Genomic DNA, 27608 nt, shown 5'->3' with positions numbered 1-27608 from the left:
GTGGCAGTTTTCTGACATATGAGGCTGGCATCGATTCTGAAATTTCTCTGTAGCATTTCCCGCTCTTGCTAAGGGAGTAGGAGTTAGACATGATCCTAGTACTTTAACTCCTTAGCTCTTTTTTGAAAGTCTTTGCTGTGCAATGATTTTATAGAGAAAAGAAGATTCCCAGTCAACAGCTCAATTAAGACCGTTTCCCTGGGTTAAAGGAAACAGGGAGTGGCACCTTATTTCAGAAAGCACAAGGATGGGAAGGAATCCAGTTTTTCTGGAGACTAAGGAGTTGCCTAAAATCGCCACCTGAACCCTCTTGTTCTCTGAAAAATAATAGGCCTTATTGTGAGATTCAAAAATCCTCCTCAGGAAGAAGAGAATGGAAGAAAAACAGCAACAGTTGGCTCTGAAATTTCCTGGAGACAAAAATGCCAGCCCTGAGGAGTTGCAGCCCACTTGTAACTCTGCCCCACGGAGTGCGACGAGCCCTCCCTTCCCTTCACCGCCATGTGTCTGCGCGCAAGCACGCAGCTGCTCAGCAAATGCAGAGCGACGGCCCACCACGTCACGGTCGTGGTCATGCTCGTGCCACCAGAACCCCGAGCAGGCTTCCCGCTCTAGACAATCTCAAGTGGTTTCCAGGGTTTCTTGTTTCCTCGCTTTACCCCCTTTTCCTCCGTCTCTCCATACCCCAATCTCCCTCAGAAGGATCTAAGTCCTGTAACACTTGTGCTGGGAGAGGGCTTTACTTGGCGGCTTTTGGTTTACAGGATCGTTGGTGAACAATCAGTCTGTCTGGCAGGAAGGTACGCCCACAAATATTACAGGGAACCAACTGGCTCAGGGCACTGGTCCAAGCAGCTTCATTTAAGGCATCAAGATCATAGAAACCTTTGGCTGGAAAGTTAAAGAAAAAAAAAAAAAAAAAGAAAGAAAGAAAAGGAACAAAAAGGAAAGAAAAGAAAAAGAAAAATGGTAAAACACGGATCAGTTTTTATTCTGGACAACCATACTCTACTTTTTATGGAAAATATTTTCAGGAAATACCTGTTGACTGAGGGTTTAGACAAATCATACTACTTTTGCCAAAAAAAAAGGGAAAAAAAAGTACCACTCCCTCTTTCAAGGGGTGAGTAAAACGTTAGCTATGAACCAGAGACTTTTCACTCCTTGGATTTTAAAAAGGGGAAGATGTTGTTTTATGTGTTATGATATGCATTCTTCACTAATTATTAACATCTTTGCTTACACATTATTATCTTGTAAATACAACTTTTGGCCTTCTTTCAATTGACTCTAAATATAAACTTACAAAGGGAAAAGAACATGCATTTGTGTTTTCCTCTTCTGTAATCCTTCAGTGGAATGTTCTGAAAGGCCAAAACTGACAGTTCAGGGTGAATTTAGGATGAATGATATCCTAAAAATGTATCTTCTCGTCATGGCCATAAACTCAGAGATTCTTTAAATAATTAAAGCAAAGAATGCAAACAGAATAGTTAATCTGACGAAAAGAAGCGTCCTTAAGAAAACAACCAAGACATCTGAGAGATGTATAATCGTCATTGGCAGAGCATAGGAGAAAAGGCATATGGCTTTATTTTAGAAAAACAGTGTGGGATTTAGCTTTAATAAACCTTATTTAAATAGAATGGCTTTAGTACATTAAATTGACTGTGTCTTCGAATCGCCCAAAATAGGCCCCCCTAAGTGTAGCCAGGCACTCAAACCTAAATTGCATACTTTTCTTTTTATCATTTTCACAGCAAATATTTCTTCATTAAAGCCCGGGCAATTCTCCCGTGACTCCTTCCTAATGGTTCACACAAGCATAGCACACTTTAGATTCCCATCCTGCTACTCCTCATGTTGATTTCACTCCACGGGAAATTAAACTCCAGCACAACTTCGTTTTTCTCCTTTGGACAAACCCAGTATCACTTTCCATGCAGGATACGGATGTGTATTTTGAGAGCTTTGAAAACTATTGAAAAGGGAATGGCACGGACTTTCTCCTTACTCATACGATGTAACATGGATTCAAAAATTCCAGAGTACCTGTTGAGTCTCCCTGGGGAGGATTCATCACATTACTAAACGTTTTGGAGTAGGGCTTTGACTTTGGATCTGGAGGAAGGGTTGTTTGGACCCCATGACCACAACAAGTCCATAGGGTGGGAATGGGAATTCTCGAGGCTGAGAGTTCTAAAGGACACCTTCAGAAACAAAAACAGCGTGGCATCCAGAGGACGACTGCAGGGAAGAACAGGGATAGGGCCCACTATTTCCACCTGTGGCCAGTAACAGACTAATGAACCTCTCAGGGCCTTCAAACCAGTCATTCCCTCTCCTCTTCTAGACTTGTGCAGAGAAGGTGATAAAGTCAGAAGTGAAGAGAACAGATTTCTGACACCACACAGAATTGCTAGGAAGAGAGTTTCAGTGAGGTAGACAACGTCTTTGTGGGCATATGCTCTCATTTCATGGATGGATGTGTTCACCTCGAACACTTTTCCCACCTGAGTGATGGATTCCCCTACTCTTGGCAAGGACCGTGAAGAGTCAGGTTCTAGCAGCCTCTAGAACAACCTAGATTCATGGCAACCTAGATTCCATTCTGTGGAAGTTAGAGAACTCTTCTGTGTCACATTTCTGACAAGAATGCTCTGGACTCATTGATACTGAATGACTTGGAGGTACCCTCTAGTTAGGCAAATCTACAGTTACAGAAAGAGGATTAATGAATTGAATGGTAATTTTCTTAAAACCAAGAATGATTCTCCTTTGAGGGGATCCGCTGAGGAAGTGAAGACAGTAGAAATAAGATGAGTGAGCTTGCGTTGGTCTGGCAAACATTTTCTGAACTACTTTGTTCTCGCCCCAGATGAGCAACCAAAGGCTCCATAAAGAGGCCGTACACAGCAGTTTACAGGGTTTCATTTGGCTTGTGCCATGCTGTACAAAGTATCAATTGCAAAATTTGAAAGATCTGGGCATTGCATATCAATTTTTGGATTTCCAGTTTCCTTGGTGTTATCAAAAAATATGCCCACATGGAGGGGCTCCTGGGTGGCTCAGTGGGGTAAGCCTCTGCCTTCGGCTCAGGTCATGATCTCGGGGTCCTGGGATGGAGCCCCACATCGGGCTCTCTGCCTGGCAGGGAGCCTGCATCCCACCCCCACCCCCGCCTGCCTGCCTCTTTGCCTGTTTGTGATCTCTGTCAAATAAGTAAATAAAATCTTTTTTAAAAAATATGCCTACATGGGAATAAATTTCTTTCTTTTTTTTTTTTTTAAGATTTATTTATTTGACAGATAGAGATTACAAGTAGGCAGAGAGGCAGGCAGAGAGAGAGAGAGAGAGAGGAGGAAGCAGGCTCCCCGCTAAGCAGAGAGCCCGATGCGGGGCTTGATCCCAGGACCCTGGGATCATGACCTGAGCTGAAGGCAGAGGCTTTAACCCGCTGAGCCACCCAGGCGCCCCGGGAATAAATTTCTTAATGGTAACAGCAGGAAGCAGGTAGCAGCGACCTCCATTAGAGAGAGTCGGCATTCTCCCACTCACCGTGGTCCCCACCCTCCCCCTTTTGTCACACGTGGACCAATTTATTCATTTTGCACCCTGGCTGGTGGACCCTGCAAACTGTGAGTCTGGTATGCTGCTCTGTGAACACTAAGACATATTCATACTTGAAAACATGTCTCTAGGTGCCCTCTAAGATTTTTTAAGCTTCGTGCTTCTTAAGTATTAAGTTTGATAATACATGAAAGTAGCTTTTGGGAAATACAGGGAGTGCCAGTGGGTCTCCCTCCTCACACAGTTTTGATAATAGTGGCTTTACATCTTAGCATCTGAGGCCCTTTGGTCAGGCATTCTAGAACTGTTTTTCCTGTTTAGTTGTAATCAAGACAGTAAATGTTGCTGATTTCAGTTGTTTGAATAAGTAAGAAAGGAATACCTCTCCTCTAATAAGTTCCGAGAGAAAAGTCTCCCTTACACACTCAAGCCTTCTTTTCTCTTTTTTTCAAAAACTTACCAGTAATGGTCCTGACTTCTGGTTTTTTAGGTTCTGGTCTCCTTAACTCTTTCGGTAACAAGTTGTTTTCATTATGCCACTTTTTCAGACATTGTGGTTCATGGATGGTGATAGACTTTGTTCCATATTCACGACCACAAATGTAGCAGATAACTGTTGGTGGACGCCTTATCATTTTTGGCTACAGGGAATATAAAATATCTGTTAGATAACGTGCAAGTGTAGAAATAACACTTTAAAATTATAATACATTCACATTAGCTAGACAATCACAGGTTTTAAAATTCCAACCAGCCAGGGAAACTGAAATATTTTTGGCAATTAAGAGAATAAACCACGTCATCTGAGTGATTGGGAGCAGGGGAGAGGGTGTGGGTTTGGGAGGATGATAGGAAATTAAAAAGAGATGACCAGAATTCTACAAATCGGTACTTTATAAAATGTGTTTTCTCATTTAATAATTCTTGCTTACTTATCTTCTGGCCATTCTCCCTGCTGGGAGACTATGAAAATGAATCAGGTATGAATCATCTTTTCACTAACATCAGGCTCTGGGAGGCCAATATTCCTGAGAAGTCAAGTCATAAGTGTCATTGGAGATACTGTGTACTGTCCCACATTCCCTCACCTGAACAACTTCCTGTGATTCTAGGCCTTTTTGACCTGGAACAGGCTCCACCCACAGGCAGGGCAGCTAATCAATCACAAGTGGGAGTTGGTCGATAATGGCCACTTCACCAACCAGGCTGATTCCATGCAGTGTTCCAAGAGCCCCCTGCAGGACTGCACCTCAGCTGCTCATTCCCACCCTATATAGATGTCCTTCTCTTCCCTGTCTTCCTCCCACTACTTTACTGGGGTTTCCTGGGGTCACCTCCCCCATGAACTGCTTGAACTCGAGTCTTTTTCTTAGCACTTGTTTCTGAGAGAACTAAATCTATGGAAGAGTGAAGGATAAAATGGAACAGGGAGTTTCTGCTTCTGCCCAGGGTATAGAAAGTGACAAAAAAGATTGCTCCCACCTAAGCAATAAGAACAAATCAGGTAACTTACGGAACCATAAGTTTTTAGTGTGTTGGAGAATCAAGGTTTCAAAGTACCTCAATGAACTAGGAGGACCGCCTGAGTTTGAGAGTGGATCAGCCCGACAAAAAGAGTATCTCCCAAACTGTAACCTTATATGAGTGTGAGGCAGCAGGTGTCTGCCACAGAGAAAAGGCAGAACAGCTGAGTGAGAATCCTAGGGAAGGCAGGCATGCAGGAACTATCTACATAAGCCCTCCCACCCACCATGTCTTACGCTCAGTAACAGTAAGGCAGTGGGAGGGGGCAGTCTAACAAAGCAGAGAGACCCTCACCAATTCAAGAATGCAGGTCCTGCCTAAATCTGAAGGTAGAGCTGGAGAATTAGACCTTGCACGGGGTACCAGATAAGAACAATCTACTGCTGATGGGAGGGGCGGGAATTAAAGGGAGGGGGCGGCAGGAGGGACTCCCACTGTGTTGTGTGCCTGAAGGGTCTGCAGCAGCCTAAGGGTGCAGCAGGAGAACAGAGAAGAGCCTTGTAAGTACAAGGCAGGGGTGTCTTACCACTGGGGGAGTTTAAAGCCTATAGTGCATTCAGCTTACCTAAAGCAAGGACTAAACACTGGAAATAGATTGTCACAGAATTCTTAGATTTTTTCTGAAACTAATCTTTTAAACACAGACTGTGATATGTTAAACGTGCAAACTTTAATCTCTACAGTAATCACAAACCACAAACACATGCAAAAGGGCAGAACTAAAAATTCAACATGGTGGGGGTGCGTGGTGGCTTAGTGGGTTAAGCCTCTGCCTTCCGCTCAGGTCATGATCTCAGGGTCCTGGGATTGAGCCCTGCACTAGGCTCTCTGCTCAGTGGGGAGCCTGCTTCCCCCCTCTCTGCCTGCCTCTCTGCCTAGTTGTGATCTCTCTTTCTCTGTCAAATAAATAAATAAAATCTTAAAAAAAAAATTCAACATGGGACATAGAATATCAGGGAAAAAAAAGGTAAGTTAACCACTTGCCAAAGAAAGATAGGAAAGGAGGAACCAACCAATCAACAAACAAACAAGGACAAGGGGAATAGAATTAAAAGACGAAGATGATAGATCTACAGTCAAATATATTAATAATTGCAGCAAATATAAACAGACTAAAGAACTTAATTAAAAGGTGTGGACTGACAGACTAGATTAAAGAAAAAGCTACAGATGAAAAAACCCCAACTATATATTGTTTACAAGAAACATGTTGTATGAATAAAGACACAAACAGATTACAAGCAGTAGGATGGGGAAGAAGTTTCATGTAAACACTAAGCAAAAGAAGATGAGTATGGCTCTGTTAGTCACACATAAATGAAATGCAAAGGTTGGAAATGTTTCTTCCAGTTGTAAAGATCAGGGAAGCCTGGAGGAAGTAGCATTTGAAGAATTCGTGGAGTTTGGATCACAAAAGGTGTTGGAGACAGGAAGGAGCATGAGCAAAATCTCAGGGACAGGAACCTGATGAGTAGAGAAAAGAGCAACTAATATAAAATATTTACCTTAATAATAAGAAATAGTTGCCCAGTGAGAAGTGTGGTCTTGAGAACTATCATCAGATAGTTTGACTTCAGGCATGTTATCAACAACCATGAATGCCATATTAAGATCTGGATTTTGTTTTGTAAGTGGTAGGAAGCTATTCAGCAGGGGAATGACCTATAATTGCACTTCTCGAAAATTAGTTTGGCAATAATGTATCTCAAAGGGCTGTGTTGGCAGCATATCTACGAAAGCTTGAGCATCCACGGAAATCATGGATCCAGGAGAACATCTGTGGCGACGTCACTTGAGGAAAAGGGGACCCCGGAAAGGCAGGTTAGGGAAGGAGAAAAAAAGTGGAAACTCTTCTGGATCTGTTGCATTTGATATTGTAGTAGAATTCAAAGTAAGTGCAGCCAAAACAGCAAGTAGAAGCCTGTCATTTAGAATTAATGGGTTTCAGAGCTATGCACACAGAGTTGATGTCTAAAACCACGAAAATTCCAGAAAAGGAGCATATAGAGTGTGTATGGAGGGAAAGTCCTGAGAGAATATCTACAACAAAGAGATTGGGCAAAGGAAGTTACAGCCTGGAAAGACAAAGGTTCAAGTTCGTAATTAAAGAAACAGGGTGCGGAAACAAAAGACTCCTTTCAGAATTCTGGAAACACTTCTGGTTTCCAGAAAGGCGGTGTTATCACTTCTGTCCAGTGCCACAGGGAGTAATGGGGGGTTGAGGAAAGTCGCTAGATTTGGTTGCCGACAGATTATGTACCAGTGACTTTTGAGAGTTGGGCTCCAATGGAGGGATAAGGATAAAAACGAAATTGTTTAAAGTTAAGGTCAAGGAAAACAGAAATACACTTTCAAAAAGTTTGCAGAAGGGAAATTTGAGACATAAGTAGAGTTGAAGAAAGATCTGTTTTGGGGGCACCTGGCTGGCAAAGTCAATTAAGCCTCTGACTCTCGGTTTCTGTTTAGGACATTATTTCAGGATCATGAGATCAAGCCCCGCAACAGGCTCTGGTCTTAGCAAGGATCTGCTTGAGATTCTCTCTCTTCCCTCCCTCTCCCTTGCTCGCTCTCTCTCTCTCTCTCTCTCTCTAAAATAAATCTTAAGGGAAAAAAATATCTGTTTGTTGTTTTAGGGGGAGAAGTATCTCAGGCAGAGAGCAGGTTAGGACTGAGAGAAGGCTAAGTATGGGAATGTCTCAGAGGAGGTAGGAGGAGATGTGATCCCCAGAGGTAATTAGAGATGTTAGCCACCGATGACAAGGAGAAAAAATGAGAGAGAGATGGGTTGTCAAGAAGTGAGGCACAGGGGCGCCTGGGTGGCTCAGTGCGTTAAAGCCTCTGCCTTTCGTTCAGGTCATGATCCCAGATCATGGGATCGATCATGGGATCGAGCCCCACATTGGACTCTCTGCTCCGCAGGGAGCCTGCTTCTCCTCTCTCTCTGCCTGCCTCTCTGCCTGCTTGTGACCTCTGCTGTCAAATAAACAAATAAAAATCTTAAAAAAAAAAAGAAGTGAGGCACAAGAAGCATCTCCTACGGGATGACTTCTAACCGTTAGAAGACTTTAGTCTTCTAACCCATCTTCAGAGAACGAAGAGATTCAGATTCTGGGAAACAGAACAGCAAAAATTATGGGGGGTTTTTGCAAAAACAAACTGGGATTCTCTTGGCACCATGGAGAATGTGATACTGATAGGGACTCAATTAGGGAAGACTACTAAGACCCAGTTAGGTTGAGCTGCAAAAACCTTCAGTGGAATGAAAAGACCTTTTCCACTGTTTATAAGTAGCACTGGGTGACATGAAAGCAGAAACAAATTAAATTGATGGTGTGGTTTCTTTTGAGGATGTAAGACACCGTAAAATGTGTGCGTGTTTGAGAGTCAACTAGCTTTTCACAAAGGCGAATGGGGGTTACACCTGCAGCTCAAAGAGACAGAGCAAAATCACAGTAAGAAGAAAACATGTTTCTGGTTTCTGCATACCCAAAGAGAAACGATGATTCTAGAGGAGTAAAGCCACTAATACACAGTAAGCAAAATAGAAAATGGAGTTACTCCTGAGATGATCCACTTTCTAAAAGACACACGTTATTTGCTGGAGGGGAGATGGGTGGGGGGTGGGCGAAATAAGGTAAAGGGGGTTCAGAGGTACCAACTTCCAGTTATAAAATACGTAAGTCATGGGAATGAGAAGTACAGGTAGTGAATACGGTCAGCGATATCGTAGTGACGTTGTATTGTGGCAGATGGTAACTACTCTTGTCTGGGGTAAGCAGTGGGAATTTACAGAATTGTCCAATCACTATGTTGTACACCTGAAACTAATATAGCATTGTATAATATTGTATGCTGACTAGACCTCAATAATTTAAAAAAGGATAATCTTAAAAATATTTTAATTAATTAATTAATTAGAGAGAAAGAGAACAGGGGGGAAGGGCAGAGGGAGAGAGAATCACAAGGAGCCTCTGAGTTCCATGCAAAGTCCAATCTGAGGCTCAGTTTCATGACCCTGAGATCATAACCTGAGCCGAAACCAAGAGTCGGATGCTTAACTGACTAAACCACCCCGGCGCCCCAAAAGAATCATTTTTTAAAAAGCACATTATTTGAAGTAGAATATTTTTCTTCTATTATTCTATGCTGAACTATGCCAGTAAACTACATTCATCAAAAAATGCCTAAATCGCGCTTAGCCTTTTTTATTTGCCGTGTAACAGGATCTAATGCCTGAAAAGTGACTTTTAAAATATCTGGCAAATTCGAGACCTAAGAGAAAGGCTAAAGCAGAAGCAGTAATTTTCAAAATACCCATCAGTTTCTTACTATTTTTTACAGATTCATTTACTTGAAGATTAATTAAATACAGGCTTTTTTAGTTTAACATGAGAAGCTCGCCTTTTTACTTTGCGAATAATGAATATTCATATTCCATATGGAAAGTATGAGCCAAATCCAGTATTTAACCAAGCATACTAGCCGGATAAATGGCACGGGTCATTAATGGAGACGGTCATGTCACATTGTCAGAAGGTTTCTTCTGGAAGGAAAAATTAGAAGAAAACAGGCAGATCCAGAGGCCAGAAGACATGCACAAAATAACTTAAAGGGATGTGGGAGAAAATTAATACCATAAAAAGGCTAAGATGTTCTATATTATATTTTCCAAAGCTTGGTCCATGCTCTATATTTGTGGTTGAACTGCGGTTGAACCCGCAACACACTCCATATTCTTAGGTTTTAACATTTTACTCCTAAGTCCGCTCCAGAGAAGTGCAAGCAACCCAGAACACAGCTGAAGACAAAAATGCATCCCCTCGGGGCGGAATGGAGATAAGAGAACCTCTTTTACTTTTCATTAATTTCACCGTTGTCAGTCGGAAACTTACAAAGAGAGAGGAAAGAGTTCCCTCCCCTGGTCCCCCCCACCCCCAACCCACCCCACCGGTTTGCTCTTCGGCCTCTTTTCTCTGGTGTTTTGAGCTGGTTGGGGGTGAGGGGAAGGTGGAGAGGGAAGGGGGGCGGTCAGCGCCCCAGGGGAAGAAGAAAGGGCACAGGGTCTGCTATGACAAGACACAGCCCAGCCTAGCAAGGCAGGCAGGCACACTGAGGCTTTGCCTGGCACAGCTTGGGGGCTGTCTACCTGGGGTCTTGCCAGGACCACGGATTCCAGGAAACCCTAATCAAAGGAAGGCAAAGAGGAAGCCGATAAAAGTTCCAGCAGAGCAAACGGTTAGATCAACAGTTTTCCTGTCAACATTTCAGATATTCTTGGGGTGAGGTGTTAATTTTTTAACATTAAGGCAAAAGATTTTTTTAAGGAGTTAATCCTTGATTCCACGGAATTGTTCTCTCAGGTGGGAACTGTTTTATGGCGGGGAAGGAGGGAGGAAGTTTATTAAGGGCTCATCACAAATTTGCTTTTGCTTCCTGATTTCCTGGGAAAGTCTACTGAGGCTGGAGATGGACAGAGGGCGTTGAGCCCTTCAGGGAAAGCTTTCACATGTGTGTATTTCTTTTAACTTGAATCCACTAACTTTCATATGTTTCCAATCATTTTGCTGGCTACCACTGGCATTATCATTTTATTTTCCAAGCAGTTTTTTTTTTCCTCCTTTTTGCTATGTCTTTTCTCTGCTGAGAACACTTCATGTTTCATCTTTCGGGCCAGGACTGTGCATGGCAAAGGAAAGTGGACATTTAACAACTTTTCTGAGTCACTGTGCGGTACTGACTGGTCATCCACGTGTTACTTTTACAGGTTAAAATAAGTAGCAGTCACAACAAGTGTTGGTGAGGATGCGGAGAAAGGGAAACCCTCTTTTAAAAAAAAAAAAAAAGATTTTATTTATTTATTTGACACAGAGATCACAAGTAGGCAGAGAGGCAGGCAGGGGGTGGAGGAAAGCAGGCTCCCTGCTGAGCAGAGAGCCCCATTCGGGGCTCAATCCCAGGACCCTGGGATCATGACCTGAGCTGAAGGCAGAGGCTTTAACCCACTGAGCCACCCAGGCACCACAGGGGGAACCCTCTTACACCGTTGGTGGGAATGCAAACTGGTGCTGCCACCCAGGAAAACAGTATGGAGGTTCCTCAAGAAGTTAAAAATAGAGCTACTCTATGACACAAGAATTGCACTACTGGGTATTTATCCAAAGAATACAAACACTCTAGTTCAGCACATGCACCCTGATGTTTAGCAGCATTGTCTACAGTAGTCACACTACGAAAGAAGCCCAGATGCCCATCAATAGATAAATGGATAAAAGTGGTATAGTACAACAACAGAAGATTACTCAGCCATCAAAAAGAATGAAATCTTGCCATTTGCAGTGACATGGAGGGAGCTAGAGATCATAACACTCAGTGAAGTCGGTCAGAGAAAGAGAAAGACAAATACCCTGTGATTTCACTCATAAGTGAAATTTAAGAAACAAAACAAAAGTGTAAGGGAAATAAGAGAGACAGAGACAAGACAAGAAACAGACTCTTAACCCTAGAGAACACACTGATGGTCACCAGGAGCGGAAGGGCATGGGTGAAATCGATTTCATCATGAAATCGGTGATAGGAATTAAAGAGCGCTCTTGTCGGGGCGCCTGGGTGGCTCAGTGGGTTAAGCCACTGCCTTCAGCTCAGGTCATGATCTCGGGGTCCTGGGGTCGAGTCCCACATCGGGCTCTCTGCTCAGCGGAGAACCTGCTTCCCTTCCTCTCTCTCTGCCTGCCTCTCTTGTGATTTCTCTCTGTCAAATAAATGGATGAAATCTTTAAAAAAAAAAAAAAAAGAGTGCTCTTGTCATGATGAGCATCGGGTAATGTATGGACGTGCCAAATCTCTATAATGTACACTTGAAACTAATGTAATACTGTAGGTTAACTACACTAGAATTAAAATAAGATTAAAATAAAATAAAATATAAATAGTTGTGGAATACCACATCTAAGCAATGGAAACAGAACAAGGACCAACAAGGAGAGTGTTTTGGTATGAAACGAGGTATTAACAGAAGAAGAATGGAAAAAAAATAATCCTAGACTAGGAAATCTATTTCAGAAGCTTCCAACAGCTCCCAGTGACCTCCCTGACAGCTCAGGCTGAAAGGAAACCCAGTAAACAGCACAACTCAGTTGGGAGAGAGCTTATAGAACAAAGTAGAACAACTGGTTAAGGGGGAGACATATGCCTAATGGTAAGTGTTAGCGTATGAATCGTAATGAAAGAGATACCGAGAAGTATAATCAAAGTCATTACTAACAATTTTACAAAAGATCAGGAAAAGTCTGCATTTGGTCCTTCCTTATGCTAGTCCCACAACAAAAACTAAGTAATGATAATGTGAAATTATATTTGTGTGATATCATTCCTACATTAGGGGAACATAACCCAGCAAGGTAGTTTTTTGGAGATTTGTGGTGAAACAGAGATTAGTGATGCTTGTGGGGGCAAGAGACCCCTTTGAAAATCTAATGAGTTATATGGTCATCTTTCCAGAATAATGTCCATGGATACAGAATTAGGGGTATGATTTTGAACATTGGTGGACTCTGTAAAGCCCACCCATTACCCCAAGGAAGTGAGCTCTTGTACCTTAGTCGAAGCAAACCTTTTTTATTCCCCCAATAGATGCTTCTTTGTGTAAGGAAGCATTTGGCACCATTTAATGCCTCAAAATGCCTCAAAAAAGGGCTGAATTGAAGCAAGAACTTATGAAATACACCACGTCTGGCTTTAGGGTGATCTTCAGTCCTGCTTTGCCTAAAACAGTCCCTGTGATACCGGTTGTCTTGACAATTAACAATAGCTCCTTCTTGAATTCTCTAAGGTGTCCCCATTTGGTTAACAAATTATGTAATCACTCTACTTCTGATCCCTTTCGGAAAACATGATTTAATAAAACAGAAGCGATGGAGAGATGAAACGACCAAACAAGCTCAGGAATCTCAAAGCCAGGACTCTAAGACTGGCTTTGACCTTGAAAATTGGGGGTTTGAGAAGAGAATGAAGAAAAGAACATTCCTCAACTTATAAAAATACTTACCAAAATTCGAGAAAGGAAGGAGAGGGGCAAAGATGTTAACGATACTAAATTCTTTACTGTCATGACAAATAACCACTTCAAACGGTGTAAAATTAAAACCTAGAGTTACATGGTTTTTTTTTTCCAAATCTGGTAACCTATCTTTGTTTTTTAACTGCGGCGGGTCCTTTAAAAATGAATATTCTTTTTTTTTTTTAAAGATTTCATTTATCTATTTGACACAGAGAGAAAGGTCACAAGTAGGCAGAGAGGCAGGCAAAGAGAGAGAGGGGGAAGCAGGCTCCCCGCTGAGCAGAGAGCCCGATGTGGGGCTCGATCCCAGGACCCTGAGACCATGACCCGAGCCGAAAGCAGAGGCCTAACCCACTGAGCTACCCAGGCGCCCTAAAAATGAATATTCTTAAGTGAAGAAATATTTATCTGAAATTCAGCAATACCATCACCATCTCTTTGGTTTCTTTCTGTCAAATTCAAGTAAAATTAAATATAGCACCTCTGTTTTTTCCTTTATTAATATCTGTATTAATAACTTAGTCATGACCACCTTAGTCCCATGAAAACATCTGCATGCCTGTTTATTTATATATGTTTGTGCACAGAGAGAGATTCCTGGAATAATAATCACTTAGGCCAAACAAAAAGGAGCTCGGAGCAATTTTTATGCCAACGTTTGTACATTACTAGTGGCTTTAATTTTTTTATAATAAACTTGTGTCATTTTTATAAGAATAATAAAAGAAGAAGAAGAATATCAACTCCAGGGTCAAAACTTCAGTTGGGATTAGGTAATCCAATTAGTCCTAAATGGAAAAATCAAGTGGAGTCCAAAGTACTTTCTGAACATTCCTTAAATAACTGATAAAAGATGGTATAATCAAGCCTGTGTATATAATCCAATCTAGTGTTGTCATAAATTAGTAATTGGACCTAGAATTAATGTTATAAATGAATAGTTTTGCATAGCATAAAATAAAACTGTAATGCGAAATGAAAATATTTACAGTATCTGAAATTACATTATTCCAATAGTACAATAATTACATTATTCCATTTGTCTGCCATTCACAGTGGAACATACATAAGTCACATGTTTATATGATGTAACTTAACTGAAGCCCTAGAATTTTACTCCATTACTTTAAAAAGATAAAAAGGCCTGGAAAAAAAAAATCTGAAGACAGAATTTAGCATGTTTGTTTCCACCTAAGATAATCTAAATACAGCACTGCCAGATATTTTCATTTTTTTCAGCCTCGGTTGTCTGACCTGGTAGCGTTAGCCAAACTATGATTTCAGAAAGAGCTAAGTGGGACCGTATGGTATTAGCCATCTTATGCTGAAAAGTGGCAGCCAAAGAGATAATTTGGGGGGATGGATGGATTGAACCATCCCCTGGGTCCTCTGTTGTCCAATTGTGGCTGGACTGACAAATCAACATATAATTTTCAGCCTCCCAGGTTCCCCCCTCTCTTCTCTGCACTTGACTATGTTTTGTGCAGACTTGGCGTGTCTGATGTGGTATCCAGAATTTCTGTGATTTTCCGTGGCTACAGAAGAAAGGTCAAACATTTCATGTTGATTTCATTCATGTCAACGTTAGACCCATGAAACAGGTCTACTAGCCACACCAAACTCAACACCAGACCTAAACCTAGAGCCCACAGTCCTCAACTTTTCCTACCTTCATGACTTTACTCATCTGCTCCTTCCAGCAATAAATGTTTAAATGGAGGATAGCATCTTCCCTGTGCTGGAGGTTATGTGAAATGACAAGCCTTAGCTTTCTTTAGTAATGGAGACTAGCATATCAACTACTTATTCAATTAGAAGGAAAAATTGGTTAAGTGCTATGATAGCCAGAGCCCCACAGGAGCCTGCTGTAGGAAGGAAGGAAGGGTTTTGACCAGAAGCCAGTAAAGTGGGCTGTTGAAAACGTAGAAACATACTTGACCTGTTCAACAACTGTTTAATACTACCGTAGTCCGTTAATACGAGCATGTTAAAGTCGGTCATGAAGACTGATTAGAGAGAGTATGAGAGCAAGGACCAGTCTATTCAAAATAGGCACACCGAAAGCTTGGCACCTCTTCAAAGTATCCTGCCACCTTTCCACTTTGGTCCTGACCCTAGACTCCACCTTCCAACCACAAGAAACTAGTCACGCCTCAGGCGCTGGGGCATGATTGGACAGAAGAGACTGGCAGCCAGTACATTCTCTGTCAACCAAGTGGTATCAGCCACAGCTAAGGCACAGGGCTGTTTGGGATGTCAGACAGAGGGAGGGCAATGAGAAAAGTAATGAAAAGTGTCTTGATCGTACTGAGACCTGAATGTAAGGATGAGGACCTCATCCTTTTGAGACAGAATCAGATGAAGGCATGGCTCACGTCGGGGCATTTGATACTTTTCACAGATTAAACCGTCTTTTCTTTCTTGTTGAGAAAACGCAGATAGGTTTTGCCTGCCCTGAAGTAGAAAGCACTCTTAAGTGATAATAAAAACAGTAAGGCACATGTGGTGATGAGCACTGGGTGTTACATGCAACTAATGAATCGTTGAGCACTACATCAAAAACCAATGATGTAGTATAAGCCGGCTAACTGAACATAATAAAAAAAAATTTTTAAGAGAAAAAAAATAAGGCAACTGGAAACACCCGTGAATAGATAAAGTATCACACTGCCATGGCATGGACTTAGCAACAAGTACCACTGCTGTTTGTACCAACGTGGATAGCCCTCAGAGCCATGAGGATGAGAGCAGCCAGACATGAAAGAGCCCATTGCTGCCAGATTCCAGGGAGAGAAAATCCACATGAAGCTGTGGTGCTTAAAAATCAAATCGGGGGGGCGCCTGGGTGACTCAGTGGGTTAAAGCCTCTGCCTTCGGCTCAGGTCATGATCCCAGGGCCCTGGGATCGAGCCCCGCATCAGGCTCTCTGCTCAGCAGGGAGCCTGCTTCCTCCTCTCTCTCTGCCTGCCTCTTTGCCTACTTGTGATCTCTGTCTGTTAAATAAAAAAATAAAATCTTTAAAAAAAAAATCAAATCAGGGATCGCCAGGAGGTAGAAGCAAGAATGAAAGGTATAAGGAATCTAAAAGGTACATAAAACTGTCAAAATTCATTGAATTGCGTGAGTTTCATGAACGTAGTTTATTGTTTGTCTATCATTCCTCAATAAAGCTGGTTAAAAACCACTCACGCAGACCTCGTTTGGGGGTGTATTTTGCTTTGTGGTGATCACGGATTGCAGTCAATTTCAAGTCAGCAGTACACCCCGTCAGAGGACATCGCAGAATCAAATGATGTATTTTAGAGCAACGTTTGCCGGGCACTAGAGACTATCGTTAAGACGTCTAGGTTTGCGCGCTTTTAATTTGTCTCTCAAGAAATTCTTGAAAAGAGAAAAAAAAATATCACAGAAGAAAAATGAAACAAGAAAAAGAACTAGAGAGAATTAGAAAACATTTTATTGAGTCCCCCTGCGCCCCTCCCCCCCAGAACATCAACATTTTTAACAGGGACAATGCACTGGGGAGCAGCAACCCCGTTCACATATAATTTCATTCAGGAAAGTCCAATTCTAGACTGTCAGGCCCTCGCTCTGGGGCAGAGATGAATAGTTTGAAAGTAGGGCTATCGCCCTGTGCCCATATGCATGGCATCTGGTCTGTTGGGAACATCATGCCAGTTTCTATCTTCCAGTAAAAGGAACTTCAAAGTCCTTTAGTATGTGAGTGTGTGTGTGTGAGAGAGAGAGAGAGAGTGAAAGAGAGCGCGTGTGTACACAAAGGACACATGTCAGGTCAGTCACGTTCTGCAGGTGATGTCAGGGATATCCAAAGGCGATCTTTGCTTCAAACTATTCATACCTTTACATTTCCTTTGGCTATGTCCTTGACCTCCTTCCAGCCTACAGTTATCACCTCTCGGTTCATTCCCCTCAAGAGGAAAGAAAGAGTCCTGAGGGCTTTGGTTCTAGAAGGTCACAAGTTCAATTAGCTGTGTGCCACTAGAGAGCGGAGGAAGCCTCCCACATTCGTGCCTGGGAAACAGTCGTTTGCTGGATTTCTTTGCCGTCATGAAAGCTGTTGGCCTGTTCCTTTTGAGTAGTAGTTTCAGTGGGGCTATGCTGAAGTAACCATATCAAAGCATAAAAGATGTCATTTTATGGCCAAAAATGTATGTAAATGAAATGCCTGCCTTTTTCCTCCAAGGAACATGTTTCACACGTTACTTGGAAATGAAACTAAAAATGCAGAAAGTTTAATTGCCCTTTTTTATTTTTATTTTTTAAAGATTTTATTATTTACTTGAGAAAGAAAGAGACAGAGGGAGAGTACAAAGGGAGAGTGAGAGTGAGAGGCAGAGTCCCCACTGAGCAGAGAGCCCAACGTAGGGCTTGATTCCAGGACGCTGAGGATCATGACCTGAGCTTAAGGCAGACTCTTAACCAAGGTTAAGAGTGCCCCGGGTGTCCCTATTGTCCTTTTTCTAAAGTTGCATCATAACATCCCTGCATCAAAACAGCCGTATGTCCTGTGTCCATTTGGGGACATTCATTAATCTGAGAGTCAAAGAGGAATCAAGGAACCCAGAGGTGAGAACATCCTGAAAAAGAAACCATCTCCATCGGTCTAAACCGTGACTTTGATAAGTACATTAGAGAAAGGTGCCCTGCCTTAACCTGTTTTCAAACCATCTGGTTGTGATCATTAATCTGTAATGGTAGAAGTTGCAAGATGCAAAGTTAAAAAGTGATGGCCATGGGAGGGATAATCATGGCAATCTCGCCTGTCTCAAGACTTGGCCGCAGACCATTCATCTACATGTTGACGTGTACTTTGTTTCTGGGAGTGGGACTGGTAATGAGCACAGTATGGCTAGTCTGTCAATATCTGGGTTTCATCAGCCTTTTTTCAACTTCACAAAAGCCAGGAGAGCATTGAGGTTCTAAATATTGATACTGAACAGAAAGCAGCCAGAGACACCTCCTAAAAGCACAGGCTTTTGGAAGATTGAGACCTACCCTATGTGGAAATTCATCTGGAGGAAAGGGCTGTCTGTGTGGAGGTGATTTGAGGTAGCCCAGATATTGTCGTTCAGGAAGAATCTTCTGGTTACAGGCCAGGTGCCAGGCACCATGCTAGGTACAGACCCAGGAACTGGTCCCAATAGTTGGGATAACCATACTTCATTCCCTACCTTTACTTGGGAAATATTTTTTCACTTTCTCCTGAGCTCTTTCTCTGGGACAGTAGGTCAGGTGGACAGGTCCTTCTGTGGCATGCCCGGGGCCCACTCTGTGAGAAGTTAGTCAAAAGCAGGGTCTGGGTGACAAAGGATGCCACTGAGTGGAGGAAGCATTTTTTTAAGCTCTCCACCCACTAGTATGTTTAAACTCAGACTCTTAAGTTCTAAAAACTACTCTCCAGATTGTGGAATCTCTCTAGAGTCCTGTACTTTCTGTAGCCCTGTAAAATTCTTAGGTTTGGCTCCTGGATGTTTGACTCACAAGAACAGCCTCCTTGTTTTAGGGACTCCCACAGGTGATCCAAATGACAGTTGGCTGCTGGGGTAAGTTACCCTGTGTTCAGGCATGGAATGTGCAGGCCAGCGGTCCCTGCTCTCAACTGTCACGCAACTACGTGCATCCCTTCATGGGTCCTTCACGACTCAGGCTGTCCCCTTCGCAGCATCTCAGCCAGGCTTCCCCCCAGAACTCCCTTCCCTCAGCTTCATACTCTGGATCTCTGACTGTAACCCGAGGGACCAATGACCGTTTCAGTCAACAGATAGTCTTGTTGTACTTGATCAGCGTGAGGTTCTTAAAAGTTTTAAATGTGATACCTTTGGGGAGGACTTACTCTCTAAAATACCACAGGCTCCACCACTCCCTATTGCCTTCCAGGCAGCCTGCCCAAATCCTGAAAGCACTTGAGGAGGGGGAGGCCCTGAGTAGCTATCTCCCCATACCTCTCTCCAATCAAAGGTATTTGGCTTCTATCTCATTTCTAAGAAATGACCTGAACTTGTGGTTAATGGGCATTCATGTGCCCATAGCTAACAAGGGTTTGTTATCCATCTATGAAATCTTTGCGTTTTAGCTGAGAGTCAAAGGACTGAATCTCAGGCTGTGGAATTCAAAACCCTTCAGGTCGCAGGGGAGGTGTTTTTGTTTTTGTTTTTGTTTATTTGTTTTTAAAGTGTGGGCAGTGAAAATTAACAGATGGTCACAATGAGAATTCCCTTTCTTTGAATTTGGCCCTGAGGCAATTCCAACAGAACTCAACTGGAGTCTTGACGCCCATCCTGAGGTCTGAAGACGTTTTTACTTTAAAGGCTGAGGATGGTTTCCAAAACCCCATAGTAACCATTCGCCCGGGAACCGGGCATGACCCACAAGTTGTCTGCTTGCCGGAGGATGTTTTGCTTCCCCCACTCCTGATCACTGGCTGTCAAAAGCAGGGTGCGCCCTGCCCCAGGCTGAGGGACTCTGTGGCTCTTTGGATGGGTGTCATGCCATTGACCGTGTTCCTCTTTCTGCACAACAAAATTAAACATAGAGGAGTTGGGCCTTCATGGATGTTTTAGATTTTCCACACTCCTGATTCCTTCCACCGGGACCAAATAATTGAAATATCTGTGGTTAAGTGCACAAAGCATATCAGAAAAGGCAGAAAGTTTGGATGGAAAAATAAGAGGGAAAGTTTTTCTCCTCCATACGTGTGGAGAAAAGGACAAAATCTCTTGTAGAAATCCTTAGGAACATTGCAATATTAAAAATATCTGACCAAGCAGCTGCTAGTCATTGTCCAGCACTTTCGAAGTTCCAGGACTTGTACTAAGCACTTAATGTGCTTTAATTCCAATAATTCTCATTATAATCCTCTGGGCAGGGCCCAGAGCCCTGTTTTACAAATCAGGAAACTGAGGCACAGAGTAGTTAATAAGTAGTGAAGCTTGTTTTCCCTCAGAGAGTAGCTCTTCTGCCCCTGCCCCTGTGAAGGGGCAGGAAGGAGCTGACAAGGGACAGATTTGTCAGACACCATCCTGGGTCCAGTGTGGGAGAACTTTCATTTCAGCCTCTCACAGTGGGGGGACGGAAGCGGGGGAAATTTAGTAATTGGCTCAAAGGTCTGTGAGTTCATTGTTCATCTATTAGCAGATTCCAGGTCTGTCTGATTCCAGCTGCTTCTAGAAACATGGTGGAGGTAAGGCCATCAAAGTTAAGCAGAGCACCACACTCAGTCTCACTTGTCTGCAGAATCACCCACTGGGTAGGATTTGAGAGAAACCAGCACAATTCCCACGTCTGTTCTCTTGACAACCCTGAATGTTCGTTCCTTTGGGTTGAACACCGCCCTCCTTCCAGATCCTCTTTCAAAATGCGGATAATCCTATGAAAGATTTTCCCGTGAAGGATTTTCTCGGATTCTCCCAAGCCCCTTCCAACGATATCTAGAGGTGAGGGTTGGTAGAGACAGGGAGTGTACACAAGGCGCTAACAAGTAGAATGAGATCAGAGTATGAGACTGGCTCATCAGAGACTCCATTCCCAAAGTCAGAATTTTGCCTGTGGCCATTTAAAGCATAATTTCAACAAACCTGACGGAGACTGAATGTGTATAATTAAGTTTCCGTTCCCTCGGGCAAGCCATACACATGCAAAGTATAAATAGCGTTTTAATGTATAGGAGTAACAGTATAGCTCCATCTGAAACCACAACAATTGCAGTTTGATTGTCTAGAAACCACTGGTATTTCACATTTCCTTCTGGTGTTTTCAAACAATTCTACCCAAATGTCACATCTGGAAGGATCGTTGTTTGAAACTGAATTGTTTTTGGAAATCGTTGGATGCCACGTTAAGGAATTTTCCGACCCAGCCTGTGTATTGGCCCACTATTAGAGTCTGTTACTTATGATCTGGAGTTTTGTTTTTCTCCTTTGAACGATAAGAAAGACTTCGCCAATCATTTGGAAGGGCTGCTAATATTCAAGTATCTGCACGTACCTGATTTTTTTAAAAAACGAGCTACTAGTATTTGGAATATAGGCTTAACATTTTAGTTATTTAAGTGCTCACCCTGAGATACAAGGCTGAAAAATGTAAGTCAAAGAACAAATTCCAAACTGGTCTCTGCTCCTGAAAGGAATACAGTTTCTTGGCTGAAGTTTTTTTCTTCTCCTCCCCTTCCTCCTCTTCCCCCTTCTTTTTCTTCTTCTCACATTTGAGATAAAACTGCTTTTGCTCCTGATGTTTTAGAAGGATGTTGCGTGAGGTGTATGATCAAGTATGTCTCTTGCCAAATTATAATCAAGACTGACTTTCCTTGAAGTAAACGCCTGGAAGATGTCCTTGTGTTTGGTTCTGGTGCTTCTCTGTTTTGCATAAGACCTGACCTTGTGGCCCTCAAAGACTTTCAGGTCAGAGGTAAAATGAACTGTCAAGGGAGCAACAGGAGTAAGGGAGGAAAAACTCACAAACGGAGGAAGCCACTCAGTTTTTTCCAGGTTTTATAGTTAGAAAAAAAGCAAATCATAGATACTATCCGACCTGGAACTTGGAAGCTGGGTTATTTTCAAGGCTTGATTTGTCTCCCTCATATATACTAACAGGCCCTGCAGCTCAGAGAGAAGGCCAAAGAGGAATATTAGAATATTGGTATATTAAAATATTGGAAATTTCTTGAGTTCCTGGGAGTATTAGGCCCTCCTTCAATTTCTAGGACATTTTTTCGTTGTAACAGAACCTCATAAGAGGTAAATATTTGAAAGGGAAGTAGACATTAAGGAGGAGCTGAATTATACCATATAAAGGGAAAGCAAGAGACAGAGTCCTAAGTCAGAGGCTGAACTTTTGTCTGACAATTCAGCAGTGAGATTCTGCTCAGAGGAGAATCACCTCTGTTTCAGAAAGAACTTCTTCAAGGTTGTAACCTTTAGTGAAGTTCTAAGAATCTTGGGAGAGATCTTGGTTGTTGATCCTGGAATTTGGATTTCTAAGAACTATGCATATCCATTCAGTCATTACACAACAATTTACTAAGTATCTACAACCAGAAAATACGGATGTCTGCTTGGGGCTGGAAGTAGGGAGGCGGGAATGACAGGGAAAAGCAAGCACATAAAAATGTATGAAATTATTTAAGCTGGATTAATTGTTTTGAGACTGTGGCGTGTTGTAGATTTGTCCATTTTAGGACTGACTAATATTAGAATTTATTCTATATGATACCCTCTTCTCACAGAGGTGACAGTATATTTGTTACACAAATATAGGAACAGAAAGCCACATATTGGAACACCAGTGCAATAACTACCTAATATTTCTTGTCTTTGGGCTCTGGATGAGGTAACCCTGTTAGGGTCTCTGCTACCATATGTACGATTATAATTTGAAGCTGATTTTTTTTAAAATTTTTATTTCTTATTTTTTTATAAACATATAATGTATTTTTATCCCCAGGGGTACAGGTCTGTGAATCGCCAGGTTTACACACTTCACAGCACTCACCATAGCACATACCCTCCCCAATGTCCATAACCCCACTCCCCCTCTCCCAACCCCCCTTCCCCCCAGCAACCCTCAGTTTGTTTTGTGAGATTAAGAGTCACTTATGGTTTGTCTCCCTCCCAATCCCATCTTGTTTCATTTATTCAATTTGAAGCTGATTTTAAAAAATAACTATGTTCAACTGTCATTGGTACAGACGAGCATTACTCTTCACGTTTTCATATTGGGAAGTGATACCTCAATCTCGGATTGAGATTTTGCTGTTGCTCTGAAATTTGTAATTCCCCCATCCTCACTACACACAGAGTCCACACATGATATACAAGCACAGATTCCTTTGGGCTGGCTTCTAGAATCAAGAGTGCAGAAGAGAACTGGTCTGGTTACCTTACAGTTGTGCTTGGTACACCTGAGAGTCATGGGATCCAAGAATGGCTTCCCTGGTATGCGGGCATGGTTGGCACCAAGGAAAGATGAAGAAATGGCACATGGAGTTGGACATTAGTGGCCCAGCTGCCAGCATCATCAGGGGGCAGTTTGTGAGGTCGATGCTGGTCTTCATGACATCAACACAGCTGAGGAGGTGAGGAGCTGAGGGGGCTAAGAACCCCCTGAAGGATCCCACTGAATGTTTCATCTACCATCTCTGAAGACTTCCAAGACATTCTTGTGTTTGGGAATCATAGAGGTAAATGGTTCCAGGAGCCCAGCCTTAGTCTTGATTTCAGGAACTCAGTCTAACTGAAGGCATGAAGAGACAAATGACTAAGTAGACTCAAACTTTTCCTTCCTCTGCCTCTTTTTCTCATCCGATGGGCTTGATAAGCTTGACTGGTATTTCATTGAGAAAACACGAGATATAAGTGAACAGATCCAAGTTACCTCATCTTCCCACCAGCAGCCTACAAACTTGCCTTATCTGCATTCAACCTCCTCTGGACATGAGTAAGCGTCGCCTTCTGTCAAACCTCACCCTCCGGTATGCTAGGATCCCACCCACTACTGCGTGTTTCTTCCCCAGGGTTCACACTTGTCCCTATGACCTCTCCTGTGTCTTCAACCCCCTCTCTCCACTGACTCAGGATCCTAAACATTCATACATGTTCTAGAGTTTCCCATCTTCTATAGAAACCTCTCTTAACCCGACATCTCTATTTCTAGCCTACCCATTGGTCTTCCAAGGCAAACGTTTCAAAACCCACCCTCCTGTGACTGGTTCTAGATAGTTTCACCGTAAGCATCTTTTCCAAGCATTTTTGCTGCATACCTAATGGGCAGTAAGGCAATTTTGATGTGAAGGATAATGAAAAATAAAAGAGGGACAGTAAAAAAGGACATAATGAAACATAAAAAAGAAATAAAAGTATGAATTTCTTCCTTCATTAAGAGAGGTATCAGTTTTCCTAATACAAGGATGCATATTTGAAACTGAGCTTTGTGTTGCATCGTGAAAGCCTTCCACACTGTTCATTCTTGGCATATTGTCACATGTCTGTCGGTAGATGTTCCAGAGTTCTATGGGAAAGGTGAAAGAAACGCTCATGCTGTAATGCATTTGTTGCTGGGCTTGGTTTTCATTGTCACTGATGTATTATCATTTTCTTGTATGGTAGAGTATAGTATACAATCTGGCTTCCCACTTTCTGTTTTCACACTTCGAGAAAGTTTTATCACGCTATTTTCTATCAAGTCTGCATATGGTGGTGTTATTCACTATTTTAAGATCACCACGTGTTTGTCCCTGGATGGAGCTTTATGAGGGCTAGGTAAGATTTATATAATGTAAAAATTGGAACTTTGTTAATGAAGAAATGAAACCAAACTGTCAACCACTTATTTTGTCTTTTACGGCCAAATTGCTGTTTAGCCCATGAGTTACATGGTGAAAATGTCCACAGCAAAATACTTGGGGCAAAGATGTCTGTGGCAAAGATGCTCACAGCAACAATACCCCAAGGACACGATCTTTATCATTCACACACTCTGGAACACAAAGCACTACACAGAATGTGTCCTTTCCAAGGTTATGAGACTCAATCCACATGGCCAAGTTGAACAGGTATTTTTTTGGCCCTCATCCGACGCCACCTCTCAGCATCCCACACTGCTTTCCACACCCTTATTTGTGACATTTTCTGCAGTGTCTCTGGGCTCTTACTCTCCAGCTCCTCCTCTAATCGCTACATCATTTAATGCCTCAGGGCTCAGCCTGGCGTCTCCCTTTCCAAACCACAACTCCTTCTGATGACTTTAAATATATATTAATAATGCACAAATATATATCCCAGTCCAATCGTCTTTTTCGAAGTCCAGACTTCTATATTCAGCCTGACTTACCCACTTAGATTTCTCACAAGGACTTTGAGTTTGCTGTGTTCAGAAAGGAGCTATTGGTCTTCACCTCCAAGGTCCTCCCCTGACTCCAGAACTTCTTATCCTAGAAAATGGCACCAGAGCACTTACTCAAGCCAGAAGTCTGGGAGCCACATTCGACCCTTCCTCAACACTTCCAATATCCCAACTGCCACCCAATTCTGTCTATGATAACTTCTCTCTCTCTATCTTGGCTATCAACGCCCTTGGCCAAGCTTTCATCTTCTCTCAGCTGGACCCCCGAAAGAGCCACACAACGGATGACCTATGTTCGCTGGGCAACTTCAGGGACTTGCTGCTTCTACAGCCTCATCTTGTATGCCTGTCACCTCCCTCATCGAGCTCTGGCCACATGAGCTTCGGCCAGAATGTCTCTTCCTCTCCCTATTCCCTTCTCCCCACATCTTTACTCTTGGCTAATTCTTTCTTACCCGTCATGGTGCAGCTGAAATATCACTTCCTCCCAGAGGATTTCTCTAACCAAGATTCTGTATGTCAACCTCCCACCATTAGACACTGTCGTATCACAATTTGGAATTCTATATTTAGCTCCTATTATTTCCTCCATAAGAATAAAAATTCCATGAGATCAACAACTGTGTCTTTTTTATGACTCTCTATTTAGGACTCAGCCCAATGCCTAACAATAAATATTTGCTGAATAAACACGCTTCTATCCTCTGTTGGACTTAACACTTACACCCTTTTTGTATCTCACACATACTGTGTCTCTCAGACTTGAAAAGATAGGTCTTTGGAATCAGATCTGGTTCTGACCCTCTAGCAAACCCACTGTGTGACTTTGGACAGGCTGTTGCACCTCCGTCTCCCCAGATGGAAAGTGGGAAAACCATACCTGTGTTATGGTAAAATTCAAAGGAGATCATGCGTACATAGGGCTGATCACAAAGGTACTCAATAAAAAGTCAGTTTCCTTTCTTCCGTGATTTTACCTAAACTCCAAATGTTTCTAACCCAGTAGATGCAAACGTGCATCTATTATAAGGACACCTTCTCTAACATATTTGGAGGTAAGACGAGAACAATAGTATTTTTGACAGCACAGAGACCTTACTTCAAAAGAAAACACCAGATGGCAGCACCAGATACTAGAGACGTGTCTGATGGGATCTTAGTTCAAACCTAAACATCTAGGATGACAAAGGCGGCTTAAAACTAGATTCAGAGAGGATAGTTTACGGAAAGAGATGATTTCCCTAAAGAACGCCTATTTCATAATATAGTATGGGATTTCTAGGAATAATGTTTCACAGGTTACAAGCAGAATTCTAAGAAAATAACCCCAAGCATTATCTAACCAATAAAAGATAATGAGACTAAGGCTTCATTTTGGTTTGTAGTGATATTTAATTAACTGCTGATCTGTGTTCCAATTAGCCAGAAAGGGCCTGAAATCAAAGAATGAAAGATGACTGGGTTTTAGAAAAGGGCAACATTTTCCCCCAAATATTAAAATGCTAGCACTAAAATGTATTCCCTCATATTAAAATAAAGAGCAGTAATGGCCTCTATTACTGTACCCATCAGCTTCACATAGGAAATTGCTTACTAAAATAGACAGTAGGCTTACTAAAGAGACTAAAATTTAATAGACAAACTAAATGCAATTTAATTTAAATTTAAAATGCAATTTAAATTTAAATTTAAATGCAATTTAAATTAAAAATTTAAAAAAATTTTTAATTAAAAAAATTTTTTTTAAATGCAATTTAAATTTAAAATGCAATTTAATTTAAATTTAAAAGGATAATCTATGGGTTTCCATCTTATACATCGAAACTTCATCTGGATGTACCACCACTTTTAAAATCTCGCTAAGGTGGAGATTGCTTATGCAGCCTTTCCATTTGGTTTTTGGAGGAAAGGAAGAAAGGGTGATTCAGCTCATGAAACCCTATCATGCAGATGCAGCGACACCAGAGCCGACACACCTTGGAAATAAAGATCCTCACTCAGGGTTTTCTTCCTCTTACAGACTGCTTAGCGTCCTTCAGAGCCCGCCTGTGAGATCAGAAAGGGTAAATGCAGCCTTGTGTTCTGGAAGAGACACAGGGGGATAACTCAAGCGCACGAGGCGGTTAGCGGGCAAAGCGGAGCTAGAGCAAAATGCCCGCGGAAGGCTCGGAGGAGAACTCGTCTCAGGCGGTATTTATTTGCGTTTGGGGTTGATTGCAGGGTAACAGCAGCCCCTGTGTCATCAAAGAACTGAGCCAGTCTATGTTGGAGGAACATTCTGAGCAGAGGCGTAATTCATTCTGCCAGCGGAGCAGTCATTGTTGCCCAACCGGAGTGAATTGTTTTCCAAGCCCCGCAATCACGGTGCTGAAAATATTCTCCCTCACCTGAATTCTCTACGAGACGGAGCCTTCTGGGAGCACCAGGCAAGCTCCGCTGCTGACCCGCCGTCAGATCAGTGATTCTAGATTCTGACTGGCAAGAGCAGCAGCGCACATCTGAAGCGCGACAGAACGGGGCCTGTGCCAAAGCCAAAAGTCGGCTGTCGCCGGCAGATGAAATATGGAGATCTAATCGTGCACACAAGGCAGTGATCTTCAGG

At 42.4% G+C, this 27608-nt stretch overlaps 1 protein-coding gene across 1 annotated transcript in view; it reads right to left on the bottom strand.

Annotated features, from left to right (window-relative positions):
- Positions 1-739: 739 nt before the first annotated feature.
- The window catches only part of LOC123938010 (zinc finger protein 474-like), a 30509-nt gene continuing 3640 nt past the window's right edge, over positions 740-27608 (bottom strand). Inside the window, exons 2-3 of the mRNA XM_045998919.1 lie at positions 4031-4211; positions 740-891 (exon numbers count right to left, since the gene is read on the bottom strand). Of these exons, the coding sequence (XP_045854875.1) occupies positions 740-891; positions 4031-4211 (333 nt within the window). The remainder of the gene's footprint in view (positions 892-4030; positions 4212-27608) is intronic.

The sequence above is a fragment of the Meles meles genome, chromosome 3, assembly GCF_922984935.1.
Source record: "Meles meles chromosome 3, mMelMel3.1 paternal haplotype, whole genome shotgun sequence".
NCBI lineage: Eukaryota > Metazoa > Chordata > Mammalia > Carnivora > Mustelidae > Meles > Meles meles.
The sequence above is the reverse complement of the archived record's forward strand: the minus strand, read 5'-3'. Positions and strand labels throughout refer to the sequence as shown.